This window comes from Scyliorhinus torazame, chromosome 3 (genome assembly GCF_047496885.1).
Source record: "Scyliorhinus torazame isolate Kashiwa2021f chromosome 3, sScyTor2.1, whole genome shotgun sequence".
Lineage (NCBI taxonomy): Eukaryota > Metazoa > Chordata > Chondrichthyes > Carcharhiniformes > Scyliorhinidae > Scyliorhinus > Scyliorhinus torazame.
The window spans coordinates 252,041,263-252,068,479 of NC_092709.1; the positions used below are offsets into that span (position 1 = coordinate 252,041,263).

Here is a 27,217-nt window from a genome sequence, read left to right on the forward strand (position 1 = left end):
TAATAGATGTGATCTTATAGCCATTACAAAGCAATACTCAAGTTCCATACCGCCAAACGGCTATTTATATAAAAGTTGTTTTACTTAAATTATTTTTGGAAATGCTACACATTTTCCAAAGAATCAAGTGTTTACTCTTAATAAATTATATTTAGAAATTGCAGCAGTAGTCATAGCTTTAACACAAGTGTACTGTATTTAAATTAAGATTACATGAAATGTATGTGCGGACCAGCATATAATAGAAAAACTAATCATTTGGTATCTGGTTCCAAACAATTTCTTTAATGTTTGATTTATACAAGACAGTCAGTAAGAATAATGATTTTATATATCTTTAGTTTTTATATTGCAGTACTAGCAGTGTGCACACTAACATTTTACACTATTAAGTTATTGGAAGTTCTCTGCCTTAATTGTGGTTTCTGAAAACTCCACTACAAATCTATACCCAGAGAGTTGCTGATGATTATGAAACTTTTTTGTTGAATGTTTGGAAATTATGGAGTCTTGTTAGGTTTGCTATCTTAAAAATGGAGCTCGCCTTAACCAACCAGATCTAACAGCGATTATTTTCTGCTTATGTCTATGATGTTGCAATAATTTCTCTATATTTTATTAATTGTTACACCAATTTTAAAGTTGTTTTAAAAAGAAACATTTCTATAATATGTTGTGGATATTGTTGAAACTGTTGATTGGCCTTCAGTAAGGCTCGTTAAAAGGGAAGTACGGATGACTTGAATCTCTCCAAACTGTCATTCCATCTCTCTACAAAAGAAAAGAAAGATCAATCAGGTTGTCATCTTTCTAGAAAGTCTCACATTTATTCAATGATGCTCAGATATGTGTACATTTCTGTGCAGGAGCAGATATATAAATTGGTCAATCAGCAGCTGAAATGTTTTTAAAATAAATTTAGAGTACCCAATTAATTTTTTCCAATTAAGGGGCAATTTAACGTGGCCGATCTACCTACATCGCACATCTTTGGGTTGTGGAGGGTGAAACCCACGCAAATACGGGGAGAATGTGCAAACTCCACACGGACAGTGAACCAGAGCCGGGATCGAACCTGGGACCTCGGCGCCTTGAGGCAGCAGTGCTAACCACTGAGCCACCATGCCGCCAGCAGCTGAAATGTTAATGTTTCTCTTCTCGTGATGGATGCCCACTGATTTTTCCCAACATTTTGTGTTTCGTAGATTTCTAACATGGCAGGTTTGTTTTGCCTTTTCTTTTCATCACAATTTGGTAATTGTTGTGCTTCATTTCTACATCTATATGAGTTGGGCATTCTGCAGTGGGTTGAATTGGGGACCACGTAAGGAGTGGGGAGGGAAATGACAAAACACTGAATCTTGTGGGCATGCGCCCTGATGAGCGGGCACGCATGCGCAGCGCGCCCTCATTTTTAAAGCCGATCACGGCCGTCATTTTTAAAGCTGCTCGCAGCCGGCATTTTGAAAATCCGGCTGCTGCGTCCGTTGCGCCTGAATTCCCACAATCGGGAGCACCGGTGATGGATGGCTTCGCGACCCACCCGCGGATCGCGACCCCCACTTTGAAAATGCCTGACCTATACCTTTTCCATTTCTACCAATGTTTTGTCTGCACCTTTTAGTAAACACCAGTACACAATACACATGAGGTATTCCAGCCTTGCCCTGCGCTTGTCACCATAAGTATATGTCACCCTCTTAGTCTCTAATGAGCCCCAACCACCTCTTACTACCTACCTACTATTTAGATGATTTTTGGCTTCACTTTTACGTTAACTGCCATTCTAATCTCGTATTCTCTGTTTGCTAGTCGTATTGAGCGGGATTCTCCGTTTCAGAAACTTATGTTTTTAAATATTTTTTTATTCTCCTTTTTCACATTTTCTCCCAAATTTACACCCAACAATAAACAATAATCCGTAACGAATGTAATGTCAATCCCCATATCAATAACAACGATCCCATCCTCCCACCAAACCCCAGACATTGGCCCGCATGTTAACATAAACAAATGACAAAAAGGAATCAGGAATCACCCATTGTCACCATTAACACATACATAATGAATAACGCCCATGAATTGTAGAACCCCTCCATCCTTCCCCTCAGTTCAAATTTGACCTTTTCAAGCGTTAAGAATTCCAGCAGGTCCCCCCGCCACGCCAAGGCACAGGGTGGAGAGGTTGATCTCCATACTAACAGGATCCACCTTCGGGTGGTCAACGAGGCGAAGGCTACGACATCTGCCTCCGCACCCGTTTCCAAACCCGGCTGGTCTGACACCCCGAATATGGCCTCCTGAGGGCCCCGGTCCAGTTTCACGTGCACCACTTTAGAGATTACCCTGAACACCTCCTTCCAGTAATCCTCCAGCTTTGGACAGGACCAAAACATATGAACGTGGTTTGCGGGGCCTCCCCCGCAACGTTCACACACATCTTCTACCCCCTCAAAGAGCCGGCTCATCCTCGCCCTTGTAAGGTATGCTCTATAGACCACCTTCAGCTGTATCAGACCCAATCTCGCACACGAGGTGGAGGCGTTCACCCTCCAGAGCACCTCACACTAGAACCCCTCCTCCATACCCTCTCGCAACTCTTCCTCCTACTTTGTCTTGATCCCTTCTAGTGGCGCCTTCTCCTCCTCCAAAATAGCCCCGTAAACCGCTGACACTACCCCCTTCTCCAGTCTCCCTGTCGTCAGCACCTCGTTCAGCAATGCGGAAGCCGGCTCTACTGGGAAGCTCTGTATCTCCTTTCTGGCAAAGTCTCAAACCTGCATGTATCTGAATATTTCCCCCTGCTCCAGCCCATACTTCGCTTCCAGCTCCTTCAATCCCGCAAAACAAACCCAAGAAATAAATCTTTTAGTGTTCTAATTCCTTTCTCCTCCCATTTCCGAAAATTTCCATCCCACTTCCCTGGCTCAAATCTATGGTTCCCCTGAATCTTGACCCTTGACCCTGCCCCCAACCTGAAGTGCTGTCGAAACTGCCTCCAAATTCTCAACAAAGTTATTACTACCGGACTCCCTGAGTATCTCCCCGGGGCAGTCGGGAGCGGCGCTGTCGCTAGCGCCTTCAATCCCGACCCCCTACCGAAACTCTCCTCCATTCTGACCCATTGGGTGTCAACCCCTCTGACCCAGCTCCGTACCTTCTCCACATTCGCTGCCCAACAATAATACATCAGGTTCGGAAGACCCAAACCCCCTGCCTGCCTTCCCCTCTGTAGTAGCACCTTTTTAATTCTGGCCACCTTTCCTCCCCATATGAACAAGATAATCATCCCTTCAATCTCTCTAAAAAATGCCTTTGGCAGGAAAATCGGCAGGCATTGAAAAATAAACAGGAATCGCGGCAGCACATTCATTTTAACCACCTGTACCCGACCCGCCAATGACAGAGGGAGACCATCCCTTGCCAGATCAGCTTTCAACTTTAACTCTTAAAGAGGTCCAAACAAGTTTCCTGATGAATCAGGAAGAGCTTATGTTAATGTGTTTCAGCAGGTCCCTGGGGGCTCATGGCACCCAAAATCCCACTCTTACCCACTGACGTCCAAGCCATTTTCATCACCTTTGGGTGGGACACATCTCGAGGGTGACAATGAATCCCGGATGTGAAGATGCCCTGAGATTTGCATGGTCATGGCCACTTGAACTTGTCGCTTACTTTGCTCTTTATATACACATCCCCAGTTAACAACACATCTTTTTTTTTACTTACTTCTAACGTTGGCACTATCATTCTTCCATTGCAGTCAAGTGATTCAATTTGTTTCATATCTTCCTTCGACAATATGAAATCAAAGACCTGTTTTATAACACATACATTTTCAGTTGTTCCTATTCCATAAACATTACATTCAACATTACCTCAGTTAATATTGTATCTGCAATAATATACACAAAACTTTAAAGGAAACTTTTAACTTATTTTAGTTATGTTGCTGAAGAAAAAAATAATAACTGAAAAGTAAATAACCAATCAATTGATTTGTTGTGATAGCTACACAGTGTACACTTTGCAAAATAGATCCATATAGTGTGACGAATATAGGAATTTCAAATATATATATTGTATTATATGCATCTGATGCAAGAATGACTAAAAACCTGGGTTAGTATGTGTACATCTCTACTGTAGTAAAGTTTTTTAAAATTCTGCTTTAAATGACAGGCAGACACTGTGGCTACAGAAGGGGTAATTAAAGCATCATAAAAGATCATCATTCATTCCAACCATGTATAGTGTTTACCTTAATGGGCGGATTCAATTTTGTTTATAGAAAGAAGTTTCCCTTGGGTTTAGATAATTGGCAGGTTGTGGATAGCTTTAGTAAGATGGCCATAACCCAGTCAGTGGGAAGAAGATGATGTAGTTAGCGGGAGGTGCCAGGGACTGAAGCAGTCAGGTGTGGAATTGCAGTTTAGATTTTGCTGTGAACAGAACAGGAGCTTTTTGCCAAATGTTGGTAAGTTAAACAGTAGTTGGACACAGCCAAGAATCTGTAGGTTGTTTCCTGAATGATCTCTCTCAAAGTGGTTTCTCCAAGCCATCTCCATGCAGCAAGTATTCCTGGGTTTGCAAACGGTATGTAAAAGTGGATTTTGACCTCAGATTGGTTTTGCTTAATTGGAGTTAAAAAGGTAGGAGTTAAAGTGTATAATTTTATTATTAAGCATTGTTCAACTGGTAATTGTAAGCAATTTATTGAACAATGTTAAATAAAGTTAGTTTAATATTGTGTTAATAATAAGGTTTGTTTTAATACACCATATTCCCATTTGTGCATGGAATCACTCTTGGAGCAAAGTATCATTTCCTCACCATCTTGCAAATTAAAAAAATATTGGGGTTTCTTACTAGTATTGTAGCAAATGTTGGGGTCTTGTTTAGGATCATAATAATAGTCTGACACTATGTATTATGTCGATCTCAGGTTCAGGCTTGATGCATGGGAACACCATGGTCTCCAAGACACATGCAATTCTGACTTCAATATCTCATTGCTGGGTCAAATTCCCACCACTCCCTATCTAACAGTATTGTAGGAGCCCCATCACCACTATAGGATTTCAAGAAGGCAACCCACCACCACCGTCTCAAGTGCACTGGAGATGGCCAATACCAGGCTTGTCTTGGTAATGATAGTCACATCCTCAGAATTAATTTTTATTAGGGAATTTCAATCCATTTTAAATTTATAACGCTGAATGTCTGTTATTAAAATTGTTCATCCTGCCTCAGATGTCTAATCCCAATTCTTCAACATATATGCAATAACCAGTGTCTCAGTGCGACGCACAGTCTAATTAACGGAAGGGTACAAACAGTGTTTAACATCTGATTCAGAACTTTGAGATTAGAACTATGAACTCACTGCTTAAATGTGTTGTTGCATAATGTTTACTGGATTAAGGCTTAAAATGAGACACTCTGCTTTCCAGTACTCCTTGGGGAGTTCCACTGTCCCAATTCTGTGACGTTCCTGAAGCAAAACTTTGGTGTAATTAATTGGACTATGCAAACTATTTTTTTCCACTCAACTCTTCCTTTGCAGAAATATATTTACAGGGCGCCATAAGAGTGCCCTAATTGGATTTGGGAAACATTTATAATTCTGCCAGTCAATTTGAAAACTGGATTGTTTGTTCCTTGTGGCTGTTACTGAATAGAATATTTTTTGTAAATATATGCTGGTAATTGAATAATTGTGTCACTGCACATTTCCCATTTACTGGGTATCTCTACCCTTGCACTATTATAATCCTAATCAAAGTCATCAATAATATTATTTGTGACTGAGAGTGTGGTGCATTATCCTTCCTTAAAAGAGCAGGAAAGAGGAGGAACTGGAGCCAGATAGCAACACCTCAATGAGCAGGAGTGAGGAGGACCAGGCAGCACGGTGGCGCAGTGGGTTAGCCCTGCAGCCTCATGGCGCCAAGGTCCCAGGTTCGATCCCGGCTCTGGGTCACTGTCCGTGTGTAGTTTGCACATTCTCCCCGTGTTTGCGTGGGTTTCGCCCCCACAACCCAAAGATGTGCAGGAAAGGTGGATTGGCCACACTAAATTGTCCCTTAATTGGAAGAAATGAATTGGGTGCTCTAAATTTTTTTTAAAAAGGAGTGAGGAGGACCTGGAAGCAGACAGCAACACCTTAATGAGCAGGAGAGAGGAGGAGTCGGAGATAGACAGCAACGCCTAACTGAGTGGGAGAGAGGAGGACCAGGAGACAGATAGCAAGACCTACATTGTTGAAAAATTCATTCATGGGATGTGGGTGTCGCTGGTTGGACTAGCATGTATTGTCCATCCCTAATTGCCCTTGAACGGAGTAGCTTGCTGGGTGACTTCAGAGGGCAATAAGAGTCAACCACATTGCAGTGGGTCTGGTATCACTTGTAGGCCAGACCGGGTAAGGTGGCAGATTTCCTTCCTTCAAGGACATGAGTGAACCAGATGGATTTTTACAACAATCAACAATGGTTTCAGGTTCATCATTAGACTTTTGATTCCAGTGGAAATCATTTAAATTAGGTTAATTTAAATATATGCGGCCTATTTGAGGCTACATTCACCTGGCTCCCGGGAGTCACCGGCCGCACTGGCGAGGCCTCAACCCGGCGCCGATTAGTACTCGCCCCACAAGCAGAGATCAGGCATGATGGCCTCCTTGTGGGTCTCGGAGGCCATTGGAGCCACCTAAGTTGTCATGAGCAGGGCAGTACCCTGGCACTCCAGCTGGCAATGCCAATCTGGCAGCATGACAGTGCCAACTTTGCACTGCCAGGGTGCCAGCTTAGCACTGCCAGGGTTTCAGGGACACTGCCTGTATGCCAAGCTGGCAGTGACAAGAGTCGGGGCCTGAGGGGGGCCATTCCCATGAAAGAGGTGGGTTGAAGTGGGGTAAGAAGGGCGTGGGCTGAAGGGGCTTCATAAATGTTGGGAGGAGTGAGGGGAAATCCTGAAAAGGGGGGCCTGAAGGGGGGGGGGAATCCTCAGCAACCACATAGCGGACTGCTTACCCGGGAGGGGGTGGGTTGGTATTTCCCATGTCTATGGGGGTGGCATCCCCCATAGGTGGTGGTGTGGGGGATCCTCAAGCTCACTTGGGGCAACCTTTCAAAATGGCGGCCCAATCTCTGAGGAGCAGGCCTCGCAGGTAAATTTGGCTCTCCACCGCTGAAAACATTTCTAAGGTGAGAAACTTCTCAAGTGTAGATGAATCCAGGTCTGGATCACTCCCACACCAAGACCAAGAAACATCCTGCTAAACACGCCCAAACAGACACTTAGTCCTTTTTTGGGTGAATCACACCAGCAGCGGGATTCTCTGACCCCCCACGTATTCTCCTGCGCCGGTTTTCAGGCGGGGTTGGGGTTCACGCCACGCCGATCGGGGGCCATTGGCAGCGGCCTCGCGGCAATTCTCCTGGCCCCGATGGGCAGCGCGGCCGTCCATTTCTGGCCAGTCCCTCTGGCATGGGTTAGACATAATCCCACACGGCGGGACCTGGCAGGTAAGTCGGCTGAGGTGATCCTCGGGGGGCGCGGGGTGAATCCGACCCCGGGGGGGCCCCTACGGTGGCCTGGCCCGCAATCGGGGCCCACCGATCTGTGGGCAGACCTGTGCTGTGGGGGCACTCCTTCCTTCCCGCCGGCCCCTGTAGGGCTCCGCCATGGCCGGCGCAGAGAAGACAACCCCCTGCGCATGCACCAGAATACGCACGGCGGTGGTTCCGCGCATGCGCGAGTTCACGCCTCCCCTTCGGTGCCGGCTGGCACGGCGCCAAGCCCTCCGGCGTCCACCTAGTCCACGGAGAATTCCGCACTTTCGGGGGCTGTTGACACCGGTGTGGTTCACGCCGGTTTTCCCGCTGGCGTGGGGACTTAGTCCCCAGAAAGGAGAATCCCGCCCCATATCTCCATGTTTATCTCGGTATCCAATTTTTGAATATGCTTCTGTGAAGCACCTTGAGCTATATAAGATTCTTCTTGTTCTTATGTCAAGCGTACAATTTTAACATCTTTCTGGAATTGTAATGGTCTTGCATTGTTAATTCCGAAGCATGATAAATATTATTAGTTGCATGCTCACACCTAAAATGATTTGAAGTCTACAAGCATTTTGCTATTGACAAAAGCGTTACCTCAATATTTTCCTTAATCCTGGAGGGAGTAGCACTTTTTGGTATGCATGCTATTCCTCTTTGCACTTGCCACCTAGAGATGAAAGAAATAAGATTAGATTTTCAATGTGGTCATTTTTATGTAACAGCGAAGATTAAATTATTAATCTGAACAGTTATATTGTCCATCAGTGTATTTAATAAATATGCAATTAAACTTAGATAGTTCCCTTTAGGACCATGGTTTGAACCTGTTGAGGGAAAGCAAATGAAGTGTCATTTCCAGCTGCCAAAGCTGAAAAGTGAACAGTTCAGTGAGTGGTGGTCACCAATGTTTTGGTAAGGACCCTGAACAGTGTGGGTCTTACAGGCCAATCTCGTTGCTTAATGTGGACGCCAAGCTATTGGCTAAGATCTTGGCCACAAGGATAGAGGATTGTGTCCCGGGGGTGATAGGGGAAGACCAGACTGGGTTTGTTAAGGGCAGGCAACTTAATGCCAATGTGTGGAGGCTTTTAAATATTGTTATGATGCCCTCGGAGAGAGAGGAAGCAGAGGTTGTGGCAGCGATGGATGCAGAGAAAGCTTTCGATCGGGTGGAGTGGGAGTACCTGTGGGAGGCGCTAGGTAGGTTTGGGTTTGGTGAGGGCTTTATTCGGTGGGTGCGATTGCTGTACCAGGCGCCTTTGGCAAGCGTGCGCATGAACCGGCTTAGGTCGGAGTATTTTAAATTGCACCGGGGTCGAGGTAAGGGTGGGGGGGGGGGGGGGGGGGGGGGGGGGGTTGTTTGTGATCCAGGCAAAAGGACAGGAGAAGAGACTGAGGGAGCTGCGGCTGAGGAGGGCAGAGAAGAGCTTTCGTTACCTGGGTATACAGGTGGCCCGGAAGTGGGATTTGTTGCATAAGCTTAATCTGACCCGGCTGCACTAGCCTAGCAGCCCTGGTCACGGCGCCTCTGCCGCTTCCGCCGGCACGGTACTCCACCAGCCCGATAGTGGTGGCGGCTCTTCGGACCTGGGGCCAGTGGAGGACGCATGTAGGGGAGGTAAGAGCATCGGTGTGGACCCCAATCTGCGGCAACCTCCAATTTGCTCCGGGGAACATGGACGGGGGGTATCGACTGTGGAGGAGGGCGGGGATTGTGAGGAAGGGGGATCTGTTCCTGGAAGGGAGCTTTCCGAGCATGAGGGCGCTGGAGGAGAAGATTGGGCTGGCGAGAGGGCATGACTTTAAATACTTACAGGTGCCGGATTTTGTATGCAGACTGGTGCCGTCCTTCCCACATCTTCCGCTGAAGGGGAGGCAGGACAGGGCAGTTTCTAGGGGAGAGGTGGGAGTGGGTAGAGTCTCAGACGTCTACAAGGAACTAATGGGAGCTGAGGATACGCAGACCGAGGACCTGAAGCTTAAGTGGGAAGAGGAGCTCGGAGGGGGGAGATGGAGGACGGTATCTGGGCAGAAGTCCTGAGCAGAGTAAACACGACCGCAACATGCGCCAGCCTCAGCCTGATCCAGTTTAGGGTCGTGCACCGGGCCCACATGACGGTGGCCCGGATGAGCAGATTGTTCAGGCTGGAGAACAAGTGTGCTAGATGTGCTGGAGGGCCGGTTAACCATGTGCACATGTTCTGGTCGTGCCCTAGATTCAGGGGGTACTGGCAGGGATTCGCAGATGTCATGTCCCGGGTATTGAAACCTGGGGTGGTAATGAGCCCTGAGGTGGCAATCTTTGGGATTTCGGAGGACCCCGGAGTCCAGGATGAAAGGGAGGCCGATGTTCTGGCCTTTGCCTCCCTGGTAGCCCGGAGACGGATCTTGTTAATGTGGAGGGACTCGAAGCCCCCGAGTGTAGAAACCTAGGTTAGTGGCATGGCTGGGTTTCTCATGGCTTAAGTTTGCCTTAAGAGGATCAATGTTCGGGTTTTCCCAGAGGTGGCAGTCATTCGTCGACTTTCTTGGGGAAATTTAATTTAAAATGTCGGCAGTAGCAGCTTTCCAAGGGGTTGGGGGAGGGTGTTTTGTTTGTCTGTTTTTTGTTATTCTCGGTGGTCTGTGAAGACAGAGCCGTTTGGGGAAATATCTATTTTTGCACCATGTTAATGTTTAACGCCTATTGTTCTTTTTCTGTTTTTGTTATAAAATTTTACAAATACTTCAATAAAAATATTTTTTTTAAAAACAAACAATGTTTTGGTGCTCGAGGGGTGACTGAGTGATATTAAACGATATATTTAAAGAAAGTGGCATCAAACTGTGAAGAGAATGGGTGCATTTCTAAGGTTAAAATCGAAGGACATTGAGTGTGCATAGTAGCTTGGTTCTTAAATTCTCGGGACTTAATTTGATGTTTGGATCACTGAGTGGTAGAGCATACCAACGATCTCATGAAGAATGGTTAGCATTTTGAAGCTTGGCCTTGTACTTTGGGGTATCAAAAATAGGTATTCTAAGGCAGCTCACTGGATTCAGCCTGCTTAATATCAGGATTTGGATTTGATTTTATTGTCATGTGTACCAAGGTACACTGAAAAGTGTTGTTCTGTGTTTAGTCCTGTCAGATCGTTCGATACATGAAAAAACATAGGGCCTACGATAGATACACAACGTAAATACATAGATATAGACATCGGGGTGAAGCATATGAAGTGTAGTACTCCTCAGTAGAGAAGTTGCGTGAAGAGATCGGTTCAGTGACAGGTAAGTGCAGTGGGAGATCAATAAAATACTGGATGATCTCAGCAGGTCTGACAGCATCTGTGGAGAGAGAAGGGAGCTAACGTCTGGGTGACTCTTTGTCAAGCTGGAATTTCGAAGAGCAAGAGGCAACTTGATTTAAATCTTTAAGATCCTGAGGAGTTTTGACAGGATGGATGTGGAGAGGTTGTTTCAACTTGTGGGAAAATCTATAACCACGGTCAATGTTTAAAAATTAAGGTCTCCCATTTAGGTCAGAGACGAGGAGAAATCATTTCTCTCAGAGGGTCATGAGTCTTTGGAGCTCTCTTTCTGAAAAGGCAAGGGGGCGAAAGGTTACCAGGGGTAGGCGAGAGATTACAATCAGATCAGCCAGGATCTTATTGAATGCTAGAGCAGGCTTGTTGGGCCGAGCGGCCTACTCCTGCTTCTAATTTGCATATTTGAAAAGTGGTGTATGGGGAACTTGATGAGATTTGGCTTCTGAGATACTTGACTTATTTTTCAAACAATTCTGCTTGACTCTTCTTATAACTGGGAAATGTGAGTGTAAACAGTTCTGATACATTTATATCATAGAATTCTAGAATCTTACAGCATTGAAGGAGACCATTCGGCCCATAACGAACTATCCAATTAGTCCCTTGTACCATCCAGATAGCCCTGCAAATGTTCCCTTTTCAAGTATGTTTATATTATATATATATATATAAAATATATATCAGCCGCTTCAAAACATTTTTATCTCACTAACCTGACCTAAGAAAATAAAGTGAACTTAACACTGCTGCCTCAAGGCGTGAGAACCCGGGTTTGATCCCAGCCCCGGGTCACTGTCCATGTCTGCGTGGTTCTCACCCCCACAACCCAAAGATGTGCAGGGTAGGTGGATTGGCCTTGCTAAATTGCCCTTTATTTGGAAAAAAAAATGAATTGGGCACTTTCAATTTATAAAAAAAATAAAGTGAACTTAAGTTCACTCAATATCGACAAGACGAAAGTCAAACTAGAGATGATGGAAGATGATGTTATCTTTATCAATGCTCATCTTTGGAATACGGGATAACTTAGCAGCAGTGTGAATTGTTGAACAGGGTAGCTATTGAAATATTGAGCTTAATTAGTAAAAATACAATCTTGTGCATAGGTAAAGAAAATATGAAATAGGAAATGTAATATTTTTCGATGAAATCTAACCTTACATATCAAATTGGAACTTTACCTTATAATAACTTGAGCTGGGGATTTTCCATATTTTCCTGCAATTTTCATTATTCTTGGATCTTCCAACAGCTTTGAGTCATCAGGTTTGGCCCAAGGACGATCAGGTGAGCCGAGCGGGCTGAATGCTGTGACAATAATTTTTTGTTTTGTGCAATGATTCACAAGCTGCTTTTGGACCAAGTATGGATGACATTCTACCTGCAATAGAAAACAGATAAATTTATGGCGAGCAAAGGCACATTTTAATTTCACAATGTATTCAGTGACTGGCCATGATTTATTCCAAAGCTGCAAACTCACTTTTTTTGAGCTACATGGGTTATGGACAGACTTGTGAGCATTGAATATTTATATCCAAGAACAGGGGAATGGTGAGATATTTCCAAGTCTGGATGATATGTGATTTGGAGGAGAACTTAATGTTCCTCTGAACCTGCGGTCCTTGTCATCCTAGGCAGTAAAGCTTGCGGGTTTCAGAAGAGGCTTTGATGAGCTGTTGCATACAAACAAGGAGAAGGACTAGGTCATTCAGCCCCTCGAGCCTGCTACGCTTTTTAATAAGATCATTGCTGATCTGATAGTAACCTCAAATCTGCATCTCTCCTATCCCTGATAACCTATCACCCCTTTGCTGAACAATAATCTATCCATCTCTGCTTAAAGATATTCAAAGACTCTGCTTCCACCACCTTTTCAGGAAGAGAATCCCAGAGATGCACGTAGCTATGAGAATTGTTTTTTAACCTTATCTCCATGGCCGGAATTCTCTGAGCCTCCAAGGCGCAATCGAGCTCGACACGGGGGCGGAGAATGGGAGTCAGCCCCATTATCAGAGAATTCCGCCCCTCATACTTAAACAATGAACCCTTAGATTCTCCCACCTGAGAAAACATCCTCTCCACATCCACCCTGTGAAGACCCCTCAGGATCTTATCTGTTTCAATCAAGTTGCCTTTTACCCTTCTTAACTCCAGCAGATACAAGCCTAGCCTGTCCAAATTTTCCTCAAAAGACCACTCCCCATTCCGATAAGCCTGGTAGTCTGGTGAACCCTCTATGAACTGCTTCTGACACATTTACATCCTTCCTTAAATAAAGTGACCAATACTGTACACAGTACTCCAGATGTGGTCTCACCCGTGCCCTGTATAACTGAAGCATAACCTCTCTACTTTTATACAACAAAACAGAAAATACTGGACAATCTCAGCAGGTCTGACAGTGTCTGTGGAGCGAGTAGGGAGCTAACGTTTTGAGTCTGGATGACTCTTTGTCTTTTGACCTGATTTCCCTTTCACAAAACCATGTTTAATCAGCCTAATTTCTTTGAATTGTTCTATGTGCCCTGCCACAACACCTTTACAATAGCTTCCAACACTTTCCCTACGACAACAGATGTTAAACTAATAGCTCCCTGCTCCCTCCCTTTTTGAATAGATGAGTTACATTTGCTATCTTCTTATCTAATGGGACCTTCACCAAAACTAGGAGATATTGAAAATTAAGACCAATGCATCAACTACCTCACAAGCCACTTCTTTTGAGACCTTAGTATGAAGTGAGTCAGGACCCAGGCACATGTTACCCCGCAGCTCCAACAATTTACTCAGTACCACTTCTCTGGTGATTGTAATTTTCCTTTCTCCCTTCTTTCTCCCTTCCATTTCCTGGCTGAGAGATGCTTCTCGAATGTTATTTTTATCCTCTATAGTGAAGGCCAATACAAATAGCAGTTCAATTTATCTGCTGTCTCCTTATTTTCCATTATCAAGTCTCCAGACTCATTTTCCATGGGACCATCACTCACTTTGTTAACTCGTTTCTGTTTTAAATATTTATGGAAACTCTAAATATGTGTTTTTATATTTCTGGCTAGTTTTCTCTTGTACTCAAAATTTTCCCTCCTTACTGATCACTTAGTCTTCCTTTGCTGTTCTTTATATTCTGTCCAATCTTCTGACCTTCCATCTGTCTGTGCACAATTATATACTTTTTCTTCAAGTTTGATACTACTAATGGACAAGTCAGATATAGAATCATAGAATTTACAATGCAGAAGAAATCCATTCAGCCCATCAAGTCTGCACCGGCCCTTGAAAAGAGCGCCCTACTTAAGCCCACGGTTCCACCCTATCCCCGTAACCCAGTAACCCCACCTAACCTTTTTGGACACTAAGGGGCAATTTAGCATGGCTAATCCACCTAACCTGCATATCTTTGGACTGTGGAGGAATGCGGAGCACCTGGAGGAAACCCACGCAGACACAGGGAGATAGGTGGAAGGCAGCTACTGAGCAGAGTCACAGGGGTCAGCTGATTAACTTTTAATAAAATAATAAAACATTTATCAAAGAAGAAAAGATGAACTATAATTACACTACTCCTGCACCCCAACTATACCTGCACAGATACATACAAAATTCTAAGGATACACAAGTTACAAAATCTTCCTTTGACTGAACCTTTTCTCCAAATTCCTGTTCTTTGTTCCCTTCTGTCCCATTCCCTGGTTTCTGGAACTTTTGTATTCTTTGGTTTGGCATCTGCTCTCTGCAGTCTCCCTTCATGTCCCTGTTCCAGCAGTTTCCGTGAAAAGCTGACGTGCAGCATGGACCTCAATTCAGGGGTCAGAGCATCGCATTCGGGTCGGCGTCCGGCGTTGATCCTGATTTTGCCCTGGCGCCCGATTCTCTGTCCCATCGTGGAATGCGATCCGGGCGTCCCAGGATGGTGAATCCCACCCATGGTCTTGGAACCACTCCTCTCTCCTTCAAACTGAATGTAAAATTCAATCATATTATGGTTGCTGCTGCTTAGGGGCGCCTTGAGGTAATTTTTTTTTTTTTAATAAATATTTTATTGAAAATTTTTGGTCAACCAACACAGTACATTGTGCATCCTTTACACAACATTATAACAATACAGATAACAATGACCTTTTTTATATAAACAAAAAACAAAAAATAAATAAATATTAAATAACAAAAATGAAAACTAGCCCTAATTGGCAACTGCCTTGTCACAGGCTACACCCCCCCCCGCCCCCCCCCCCCCATCCCTCCCCCTCCCCCCCCCCCAAATCCTGAGCCGCTGCTGCTGCCTTCTTTTTTCCCCCATCTATCTTTCCGCAAGATATTCGACGAACGGTTGCCACCGCCTGGTGAACCCTTGAGCCGACCCCCTTAGGACGAACTTAATCCGCTCTAGCTTTATGAACCCCGCCATGTCATTTATCCAGGTCTCCACCCCCGGGGGCTTGGCTTCTTTCCACATTAACAATATCCTGCGCCGGGCTACTAGGGACGCAAAGGCCAAAACATCGGCCTCTCTCGCCTCCTGCACTCCCGGCTCTTGTGCAACCCCAAATATAGCCAACCCCCAGCTTGGTTCGACCCGGACTCCTACTACTTTTGAAAGCGCCTTTGTCACCCCCACCCAAAACCCCTGTAGTGCCGGGCATGACCAAAACATATGGGTATGATTCGCTGGGCTTCTCGAGCACCTCGCACACCTATCCTCCACCCCAAAAAATTTACTGAGCCGTGTTCCAGTCACATGTGCCCTGTGTAATACCTTAAACTGAATCAGGCTTAGCCTGGCACACGAGGACGACGTGTTTACCCTGCTTAGGGCATCTGCCCACAGCCCCTCCTCGATCTCCTCCCCTAGCTCTTCTTCCCATTTCCCTTTTAGTTCATCCACCATAGTCTCCCCTTCGTCCCTCATTTCCCTATATATATCCGACACCTTACCATCCCCCACCCATTTCTTTGAGATGACTCTGTCCTGCACCTCTTGTGTCGGGAGCTGCGGGAATTCCCTCACCTGTTGCCTCGCAAAAGCCCTCAATTGCATGTACCTGAATGCATTCCCTTGGGGCAACCCATATTTCTCGGTCAGCGCTCCCAGACTTGCGAACTTCCCATCCACAAATAGATCTTTCAGTTGCGTTATTCCTGCTCTTTGCCACATTCCATATCCCCCATCCATTCCCCCCGGGGCAAACCTATGGTTGTTTCTTATCGGGGACCCCCCCAATGCTCCGGCCTTTCCCCTATGTCGTCTCCACTGTCCCCAAATCTTCAGTGTAGCTACCACCACCGGGCTCGTGGTGTAGTTCCTCGGTGAGAACGGCAATGGGGCTGTCACCATAGCCTGCAGGCTGGTCCCCCTACAGGACGCCCTCTCTAATCTCTTCCACGCCGCTCCCTCCTCCTCTCCCATCCACTTACTCACCATTGAAATATTAGCGGCCCAATAGTACTCACTTAGGCTCGGTAGTGCCAGCCCCCCCCTATCCCTACTACGCTGTAAGAATCCCTTCCTCACTCTCGGAGTCTTCCCGGCCCAAACAAAACCCATGATGCTCTTTTCTATCCTTTTAAAAAAAGCCTTCGTGATCACCACCGGGAGGCACTGAAACACAAAGAGGAATCTCGGGAAGACCACCATCTTAACCGCCTGCACCCTCCCTGCCATTGACAGTGCTACCATATCCCATCTCTTGAAATCTTCCTCCATCTGTTCCACCAACCGCGTTAAATTTAGCCTGTGCAATGTGCCCCAATTCTTAGCTATCTGGATCCCCAGGTAACGAAAGTCTCTTGTTACCTTCCTCAACGGTAGGTCTTCTATTTCTCTACTCTGCTCCCCTGGATGCACCACAAACAGCTCACTCTTCCCCATGTTCAATTTATACCCTGAAAAATCCCCAAACTCCCCAAGTATCCGCATTATTTCTGGCATCCCCTCCGCCGGATCCGCCACATATAGTAGCAAATCATCCGCATATAAAGATACCCGGTGTTCTTCTCCTCCCCTAAGTACTCCCCTCCATCTCTTGGAACCCCTCAGCGCTATCGCCAGGGGCTCAATCGCCAGTGCAAACAGTAATGGGGACAGAGGACATCCCTGCCTTGTCCCTCTATGGAGCCGAAAATATGCCGATCCCCGTCCATTCGTGACCACACTCGCCACTGGGGCCCTATACAATAGCTGCACCCATCTAACATACCCCTCTCCAAAACCAAATCTCCTCAACACCTCCCACAAATAATCCCATTCCACTCTATCAAATGCTTTCTCGGCATCCATCGCCACTACTATCTCCGTTTCACCCTCTGGTGGGGCCATCATCATTACCCCTAACAGCCTCCGTATATTCGTGTTCAGCTGTCTCCCCTTCACAAACCCAGTTTGGTCCTCGTGAACCACCCCCGGGACACATTCCTCTATTCTCATTGCCATTACCTTGGCCAGGACCTTGGCATCCACATTTAGGAGGGAAATTGGTCTGTAGGACCCGCATTGTAGCGGGTCCTTTTCCTTCTTTAAGAGAAGCGATATCGTTGCTTCAGACATAGTCGGGGGCAGTTGTCCCCTTTCCTTTGCCTCGTTAAAGGTCCTCGTCAGTACCGGGGCGAGCAAGTCCAAATATTTTCTATAAAATTCAACTGGGAATCCGTCCGGTCCCGGGGCCTTTCCCGTCTGCATGTTCCTAATTCCTTTCACCACTTCTTCTACCTTGATCTGTGCTCCCAGTCCCACCCTTTCCTGCTCTTTCACCTTGGGAATTTCCAGCCGATCCAAAAAGTCCATCATTCTCTCCCTCCCATTCGGGGGTTGTGCTTCATATAATTTTTTATAAAATGTCTTGAACACTTCATTCACTCTCTCCGCTCCCCGCTCCATCTCTCCTTCCTCGTCCCTCACTCCCCCTATTTCCCTCGCTGCTCCCCTTTTCCTCAATTGGTGTGCCAGCAATCTGCTCGCCTTCTCCCCATATTCATACTGTACAGCCTGCGCCTTCCTCCATTGTGCCTCTGCAGTACCTGTAGTCAGCAAGTCAAATTCCACATGCAGCCTTTGCCTTTCCCTGTACAATCCCTCCTCCGGTGCTTCCGCATATTGTCTGTCCACCCTCAAAAGTTCTTGCAGCAACCGCTCCCGTTCCTTACTCTCCTGCTTCCCTTTATGTGCCCTTATTGATATCAGCTCCCCCCTAACCACCGCCTTCAGCGCCTCCCAGACCACTCCCACCTGAACCTCCCCATTGTCATTGAGTTCCAAGTACTTTTCAATACATCCCCTCACCCTTAGGCACACCCCCTCATCCGCCATTAGTCCCATGTCCATTCTCCAGGGTGGGCGCCCTCCTGTTTCCTCCCCTATCTCCAAGTCCACCCAGTGTGGGGCATGATCCGAAATGGCTATAGCCGTATATTCCGTTCCCCTCACCTTCGGGATCAATGCCCTACCCAACACAAAAAAGTCTATGCGCGAATAGACTTTATGGACATAGGAGAAAAACGAGAACTCCTTACTCCTAGGTCTACTGAATCTCCACGGGTCCACACCTCCCATCTGCTCCATAAAATCTTTCAGCACCTTGGCTGCTGCCGGCCTCCTACCAGTCCTGGACTTCGACCTATCCAGCCCTGGTTCCAACACCGTGTTAAAGTCTCCCCCCATTATCAGCTTCGCCTTGAGGTAATTAATTAATCCCATCTGGTTACACACCACCTGGTCTATTATACCCTGCTCTCTGGTCAGCTCCAGAACATGCTGTTCTCAAAAAATAACTTGGAAACATTCTCTGAACTCCTCATGTCGGCTACCTTTGCCCATCTGATTTTGTCCAATCAATATGTAGATTAAAATCTCCCATGATTATTGCCATGCATTTCTGACAAGCTCCAATTATTTCTTCCTTTATGCTCTATCCTACAATGTAGTTACTATTAGGGGCCTGCACATAACTCCCACAAGTGACCTCTTGTCGTTACCATTTCTCATTTCTATCTAAGCCGTTTCCACATCCTGCTTTCCTGAACTTAGACCATCCCTCTATTGTGCTCAGACGATCATTAATTAAAATGACATCCTCCATCTTTTCCTAGCTTCCTGTTCTTTCTGAATGTCTGTATCCTTCAATATTCAGGTCCCAATCTATGTCATCCTGCAGCCATGTCTCTATAATGGCTAGATTGTACTTATTTAGCTCTATGTGTGCTCTCAGTTCATCTGTTTTGTTTCAAATGTTTCATGCGTTCAGATACAGTGCTTTTAGTTTTATCCTTTTATTCTTTTTATAACCTCTAGTCTCATCTGTTAGACTTGTACTCTCTAGCCCTTCCTGTCAAGATCTGTTTCTCATTTCTTGTAATAATGCCTTTCTCTTTTGCCTCGTTTCTATGCTTTAATTTACCACATCTTCCCAAATTTGATCCCTTGCCCCTATCACTTAGAATCATAGAATCATAGAATCCCTACAGTGCAGATTCGGCCCATCGAGTTTGCACCGACCATTTGAAAGACCACCCTATTTTAAACTTAGTTTAAAATGTTCTCTACTTCACTAGTTATGTTGGTCACAAGAACACCGGCCCCAGCATGGTTCAGATGCAGACTGTCCCAACTATATAGATCCCACATTCCTCAGTACTGATGCCAGTGCCCCACGAATGGGAAACCACTTCTCCCAAACCAGTCTTTGAGCCACACATTAATCTCCCTAATTTGATTTGACCTATGTCAATTCAAACATGCCTCAGGTAATAATCCAAAGATTGTGACCTTTGAGGCTCTGCTTCTTAATTTGGTGTTTGGCTCCTCACTCTGACTATGCAGAATGTCCTTCCTTGTCCTGCTTATATTGTTGTCATCCACATGGACCACAACAATTGGGTCCTCCTCTTCCCATTGTAAGTTCCTCATCAACCCCAAGCAGATGTCCTGAAGTCTGGCACGAGACAGGCAACACAGCTGTCTGGACTCACGCTTTGCTGCCGAGAACAGTGTCAATCCCTCTGACTATTCTGTCTCCTACTACAGCTACATTCCTATTAACTACCCCCTAAGTAGCAGCAACCATGATATGACTGAATGGCTTCCGGTACCACGGTGCCATGGTCAGTTAGCTCATCCACCCTGCAGCCCCCACTCACATCCAAACAAGCTGAAAAAACCTCAAACACATTGGACAATTGCAATAGGCTCCTACACTCCTGCCCTCTGGGCCCCCTTACCTGCCATATTTGCAGTCACACCTTCCTGTCCCTGACCTCTGACCAGATCAGAAGATCCTAAACTAAGGAATATGCCCATCTCCTGGAATAAAGCGCCCAGATAACTTTCCCCCTCCACTGATAAGAACATAAGAACTAGGAGCAGGAGTAGGCCATCTGGCTCCTCGAGCCTGCTCCACCATTCAATGAGATCATGGCTGATCTTTTGTGGACTCAGCTCCACTTTCCGGCCCGAGCACCATAACCCTTAATCCCTTTATTCTTCAAAAAACTATCTATCTTTATCTTAAAAACATTTAATGAAGGAGCCTCTACTGCTTCACTGGGCAAGGAATTTCATAGATCCACAACCCTTTAGATGAAGAAGTTCCTCCTAAACTCAGTCCTAAATCTACTTCCCCTTATTTTGAGGCTATGCCCCCTAGTTCTGCTTTCACCCGCCAGTGGAAACAACCTGCCCGCATCTATCCTATCTATTCCCTTCATAATTTTATATGTTTCTATAAGATCCCCCCTCATCCTTCTAAATTCCAACGAGTACAGTCCCAGTCTGCTCAACCTCGCCTCGTAATCCAACCCCTTCAACTCTGGGATTAACCTAGTGAATCTCCTCTGCATACCCTCTAGTGCCAGCACATCCTTTCTCAAGTAAGGACACCAAAACTGAACACAATACTCCAGGTGTGGCCTCACTAACACCTTATACAATTGCAGCATAACCTCCCTAGTCTTATACTCCATCCCTCTAGCAATGAAGAACAAAATTCCATTTGCCTTCTTAATCACCTGTTGCACCTGTAAACCAACTTTTTGCGACTCATGCACTAGCTCACCCAGGTCTCTCTGCACAGCAGCATGTTTTAATATTTTATCATTTAAATAATAATCCCTTTTGCTGTTATTCCTACCAAAATGGATAACCTCACATTTGTCAACATTGTATTCCATCTGCCAGACCCTAGCCCATTCACTTAGCCTATCCAAATCCCTCTGCAGACTTCCAGTATCCTCTGCACTTTTTGCTTCACCACTCATCTTAGTGTCGTCTGAAAACTTGGACACATTGCCCTCGGTCCCCAACTCCAAATCATCTATGTAAATTGTGAACAATTGTGGGCCCAACACTGATCCCTGAGGGACACCACTAGCTACTGATTGCCAACCAGAGAAACACGCATTAATCCCCACTCTTTGCTTTCTATTAATTAACCAATCCTCTATCCATGCTACTACTTTCCTCTTAATGCCATGCATCTTTATCTTATGCAGCAACCTTTTGTGTGGCACCTTGTCAAAGGCTTTCTGGAAATCCAGATATACCACATCCATTGGCTCCCCGTTATCTACCGCACTGGTAATGTCCTCAAACAATTCCACTAAATTAGTTAGGCACAACCTGCCCTTTATGAACCCATGCTGCGTCTGCCCAATGGGACAATTTCCATCCAGATGCCTCGCTATTTCTTCCTTGATGATAGATTCCAGCATCTTCCCTACTACCGAAGTTAAGCTCACTGGCCTATCATTACCCGCTTTCAGCCTACCTCCTTTTTTAAACAGTGGTGTTGCGTTTGCTAATTTCCAATCCGACGGGACCACCCCAGAATCTAGTGAATTTTGGAATCTGCAGTGTCTGCTGCACAGCCTGCAACTCAATAACTCTGAGCCCAGGTTCCTGCATCTGCAAACATTTACTGTGCATCACACCAGTATTCAGAAGCTCCCACATCCTGCCCTGTCATCTCTGATGTGTCTTAATTAATTAATAATTGCTAATTAATTGATTTATAATGAATAATGTATACGCCTCCCAATAGATTTTGGCACTACCAGTAAACTTTACAATACTGATAAAACTTACAGTTTCTAATAATAGGTTATTGATTTACCTGCTCCTTCTGCTGCACTAAAGTGGAAATCATATACTGAAGACTGGAAAAGAATGAAAGGAAAAATAACTTCCTCCCCGACTTTCATCAAACTTTCCACTCAGCATGTTATTTCTTGCAGTAAACCTCTTTCCTCCTATTCTCCGAATTCCCACTTTGAACCAAATACCCAAATAGATTCACTCGGTATCTGTCTCACTCAGGCCATGTCACCCTCACTGATCTTGCGGCCTTATTAAGGGCGGCACGGTAGCACAGTGGTTAGCACTGTTGCTTCACAGCGCCAGGAACCCAGGTTTGATTTCAAGCTTGGGTCACTGTCTGTGCAGAGTCTTCACGTTCTCCCTGTGCCTGCGTGGGTTTCCTCCGAGTGCTCCGGTTTCTTCCCACAAGTCCCGAAAGACGTGCTGTTAGGTGAATTGGACATTCTGAATTCTCCCTCAGTGTCCCCGAACAGGCGCCGGAATGTGGCGAGTCGAGGATCTTCACAGTAACTTCATTGCAGTGTTAATGTAAGCCTACTTGCGACTTTTATTGAAAAGAAAGATCATTACTGACAGTGTATCTTTTAATATAATTATAATAATCACTTATTGTCACAAGTAGGCTTCAATGAAGTTACGGTGAAAAGCCCCTAGTCGCCACATTCCGGCGCCTGTTCGGGGAGGCCGGTATGGGAATTGAACCCGCGCTGCTGCCTTGCTCTGCTTTACAAGCCAGTTGTTTAGCCCACTGTGCTAAACCAGCCCCAAGATGGCAAACATCGCATCAATGATACACTGGTGATGGAGGAAGTCCAGGACGGTGTCGAGCTAGTTCAGTGTTGTTGGAGCTATACTAATCCAGGAAAATGGAGAGTATTCCATCACATTCCTGACTTATGCCTTGGCGATGATGTAAAGACCCTGGGCAGTCAGGAGGTGAGAAACCTGTGAACGAATACCCACACCTCTGACCTGCTATTGTAACCGCAGTATTTACATGGCTTGTCCAGTTACGTTCCTAGTCAACCGCCAGGATGTTGAAGGTAGGGGTTTGGTGATTGTAATGCCATTGACTATCAAGGGGAGATGATTAGATTCTCTCTTGTTGGAGATGATCATATGTGCCCGACACTTGTTCAGCAAGAATGTTACTTGTCACTTATCAGTCCAAGTTTGAATGTTGTCCAGGTCTTGCTGCAAGCATAGTCTCCTCATTAACTGTGCAAACATCAGCGAACATCTCTACTTCTGATTTTATGATTGGGAAAGCTGTTGATGAAGCAGCTGAAGATGGTTGGGTTAGGACACTGTTCTGAGGAACAATTGCAATGATGCCCTGAGGGCCGAAATGATCGGCCTCTGACAACCACATCCCTTGAGATTTCCCCCATTGACTTTAATTTTCAATGATGCCACACTTGTGAAATGTCGATGACAGTTCTTCTCAACTCGTCTCTGGAATTCAGCTCATTTCTCCATCTTTGGATAACAGCAGTAATGAGGTCTGGAGCTATCCTGACAGAACAGAAACTGAGTATCAGTGAGGGGTTGTTCATACCACCAGGTGGCACTGTTGATGATGCCTTCCATCATTTTGCTGACGGATGAGAGTAGGCTGATGGGGTGGTAATTGACCGGATTGGATTTGTCCAGCTTTTTGTGGGCAAGAGATACCTGAGCATTTTCCCACATTGTCAGGTAGATGCCAGTTTTGCTTGACGAGGGGCCTGGGGGAGTTCCGGAGCACACATTTTTAATACTATAACAGATATATTTCAAGATATATTTCACAGCTTTTGCTGTGTCCTGTGCCTTCAGCCATTTCTTCACATCATGTGCAATGAATCATATTAGTTTCTGTGGTAGTAGGATTTTCAGGAGGTGGCCATTGACTTTCTCTTTGTCCTGATAAGAATATATTTTACCAAATATTTATCCATCTCTCTTTTATACTTACAGTATTTTTTTTCTCAAGTTAGAGCTCATTATAATGATTGTTGTGGGCAGCCAATGCTAACAAAACTGTTTGTTAGTTGCGCGCATTAATTACCAGGGGCCCAATATCATTACTTGCTAGCATTACTTAAAGCTTCTATGTTCTAAGTTCTATGTTCTACCTGCACCTCTTAAAGGGAAGGTGCATTGTGTCTGCTGGGGGTTATTCAGAATAGTGCTGTGCAGCAAGCAATGATTGACAATGGGAAAGAGTGTGCACCAAGGTTTTCCAAAGCGGCAATGGAGGTGTTTGTGGAGGTGTGAAATGGAGGACAATTGTCCTGTGATCCCAGAGATGAGTGGGGCAGGAGGCCCAAGAGACACATGATGAGAAGGAAGTGGGTGCAGATATCCTCAGGAGAAAATGCCAGTGGTTTGGTTGCAAGAATCTGGATGCAGAGCCGCAAGAAGTTTAATGACGACACACAAATTGTCAATGACATTTGGTCCTGCTACCTTTCAAGATCAGTCAGTGCACAAGTAGACATAGGAGGTGATTAACATTGCAACAGTCCTTTATTACTGTCACAGTCAAACTAATAGGAAAACATGGATTCTGCGATCCCACAATGCTCTGGCTTGCAAAGTACGACACGCCAGACAAAACATACGATACACAACATATTCTTTTCTCCTTGTTGGAAATGTTGGTTTAACAAAATGTCTTCTGAATGAATAATAATCTTTATCCGTGTCACAAGTAGGCTTACATTAACACTGCAATGAAGTTACTGTGAAAATTCCCTGGTCGCCACATTCCGACGCCTGTTCGAGTACACTGAGGGAGAACTCAGAGCGTCCAATTCAACTAACAAGCACGTTTTTCTGGACTTATGGGAGGAAACAGGAGCTCCCGGAATAAACCCACACAGACACGTGGCAGAATCTGCAGACTCCACACAGACAAAGAGTTCCAAGCCGGGAATCGAACCTGGGTCCCTGGCGCTGTGAAGCAACAGTGCAAACCACTGTGCTACCATGCAATGAGGGAAAAAGGGTAGACTGCCTCAACAAAAAAGAACACAGGTTTGTCTTAACCATAATTCAGATGCTCAGGAGTCTTTTCTGTCGGTATGGATTATGGCGGATATCTGATGTGCTTTCAGAGTAATGTTCATCACAGACTGATGACAATTTAGGACTTATAGCTGAATTAGAAGTTTTATTTAATGCCGGTGAAGGTGATCCAACTTCAATGTCCACCGATCTAGACTGAGGAGGTGAGGCTGGAGTCAGCATTCCTTGATTTGGAGATGCCTCACTGGAAGTGGTGAAAACAGGCTCTTCCACAAGATGGAGCTTGACTTGGCAACAGCTGGTCAACATGCCTCTGCCAGGTGAGATCATTCGCCGTTTGGCCTGTGTATGAAATAGGTTCTGTCTGAGCAATCACAGTGGCAGGAACCGTTCAGTAGTATTACAAACTAGAACCTGTTGTCCTGAACAGAAAGTTCTTGCCTTTGACCTTTTGAGCTGTCCAGTTGGTCATGCTGTTGAACTTGCACAGCTTGTCATGTTTTTGTTGGTTTCAGCAGATCAAATTAAGTGTGCAGTTCCCATCCCATTAAAAGGAATGTTGGAGATGATTTTGTCATAACAGGTGGGTGTTTCGATATGTCAGACTCTTTTGAATAAAAGAATGCCCTTGCGATGACCGTAAAGTGTCTTTTATAGTTTGAACAAATCTCTTTGTTGATGCATTGGTGGATGGGTGATCTGATGTCGAGGTGATGTGATGAATTCTGTTACATCTCAAAAAACTCTCAAACTCCTGTGAGACAATTTGAAGTCCATTATCTGTCACAAGTTGTTCTGGTAACCTGGAATGACTGTACATTTCTCTTGGCATTTGAATTGTACTCTCAGCAGTAATGAAATACATCATTGGAACTTCTGACTATTTGGGATGAGCATCCACAGCCACCATGAACATTATTCCTTCAAACGGACCAGCAAAATTGACGTAGATGCACTGCCAAGGCTTTGCCGGCCAATCCCGTAGATGGAGGCGTGTCAATTGAGACACATTTCTCACACTGACATGAAGAACAAGATCTTACCTTGGCTTCAATGTCCTGGTCCAGGCCAGGCCAACAAAAATATCTCCTGGTGATCTCTTTCATGCAAACTATTCCACAGTGTCCTGACTGCTGTTGGTTCAACACTGGTTTCCTCAATGTTGGCGGAATAATAACTCACATACCCCAAAGCAAACATCCTAAAGTGACTGATAACTTCATCCTCCTGGAAACATAAGGGTGAAGGTCAGGTGAGACTTGGAAGTTCAGGATAGATTTGCCATGCATCACAGATCCATGACTTTGGACAATGTTGGATCTACTCGAGTGGCCTTCTTGATTTGGACTGAAGTGATAGGTGTATTCTCCACATATGGAAAGTAAAAGATGTCTTTCTGAACAGTGCTTCTTTGGCTGACTGGTAGGTGCAGTCTTGAAAGACCATCTGCATGGCTGTGCAAAGTAGATTTTTGATATTTTATGTCCTATGTGTGAGCATTCAACATCAATGCATCCTGCTTACAGCTAAAAAAGAGACACACCTATGTGGACTGAATATTGAGGTGAGTGGTCAATGATCAGTCAGGAGCATGAATTTCCATCCAAAAAAGGAATAGTGAGATTTCTGGATTCCAGAAATGATCCCCAGTGCTTCGGGTTTGATTTGAGCATATTGGTTCTTAGCTTTTGTGAGAGCCCTACCTGGTTATTTCCTTTGTTCCCTTTTATTTTATTTTATTTTTTATTATTTTGGTCTGTGAACCTATAATCGGGATGTGCCTTTAAGCAGAAGACTCACAGTTGAAAGCAGCCTGCTTGCCAGGACACTCTGTTCCCAGGTTTTGTATCTTAGAGAGGAGAAACCAGACACCTCAGCACAGAGTGAATCTTAGGAACCAGGTTGTGGAGGGAGTCAGTTTGATTGGTTAACTGACAATCAGTGGGTTGGCCAGGGAGAATGTTGTGCCTGACAGCGGTCAGTGGTTTGTTCCTACATGATGCTTTCTGAGTTTCTGAGAGAACTGAGCAGAAGAGTCTCTCTCTCTGCTGCTTGCTGAAGTGAAAGAACTCTATTGTTCTGAAAGCAGTGAGTGCCTGGCACATTCTTTGCTGTAAACCTGAAATGATGCTGAGTCTTCAGGGTAAGTAAACAACATTGCCAGAGAAAAACATCTCAAATACAAAAGGAAAAAGTACCAAAACGAAAGCCTGAACTTCACAAAGACAGGTGACAGGTCCGGACGGGAT

At 45.2% G+C, this 27,217-nt stretch overlaps 1 protein-coding gene across 1 annotated transcript in view; it reads right to left on the reverse strand.

The window, feature by feature from the left end:
• Window positions 1–257: 257 nt before the first annotated feature.
• Window positions 258–27,217, reverse strand: part of akr1a1a (aldo-keto reductase family 1, member A1a (aldehyde reductase)) — an 89,070-nt gene continuing 62,110 nt past the window's right edge. Inside the window, exons 6-9 of the mRNA XM_072497124.1 lie at window positions 12,055–12,254; window positions 8,160–8,232; window positions 3,730–3,816; window positions 258–771 (exon numbers count right to left, since the gene is read on the reverse strand). Coding sequence (XP_072353225.1) covers window positions 706–771; window positions 3,730–3,816; window positions 8,160–8,232; window positions 12,055–12,254 — 426 coding nt within the window. The 3' untranslated portion in view covers window positions 258–705. The remainder of the gene's footprint in view (window positions 772–3,729; window positions 3,817–8,159; window positions 8,233–12,054; window positions 12,255–27,217) is intronic.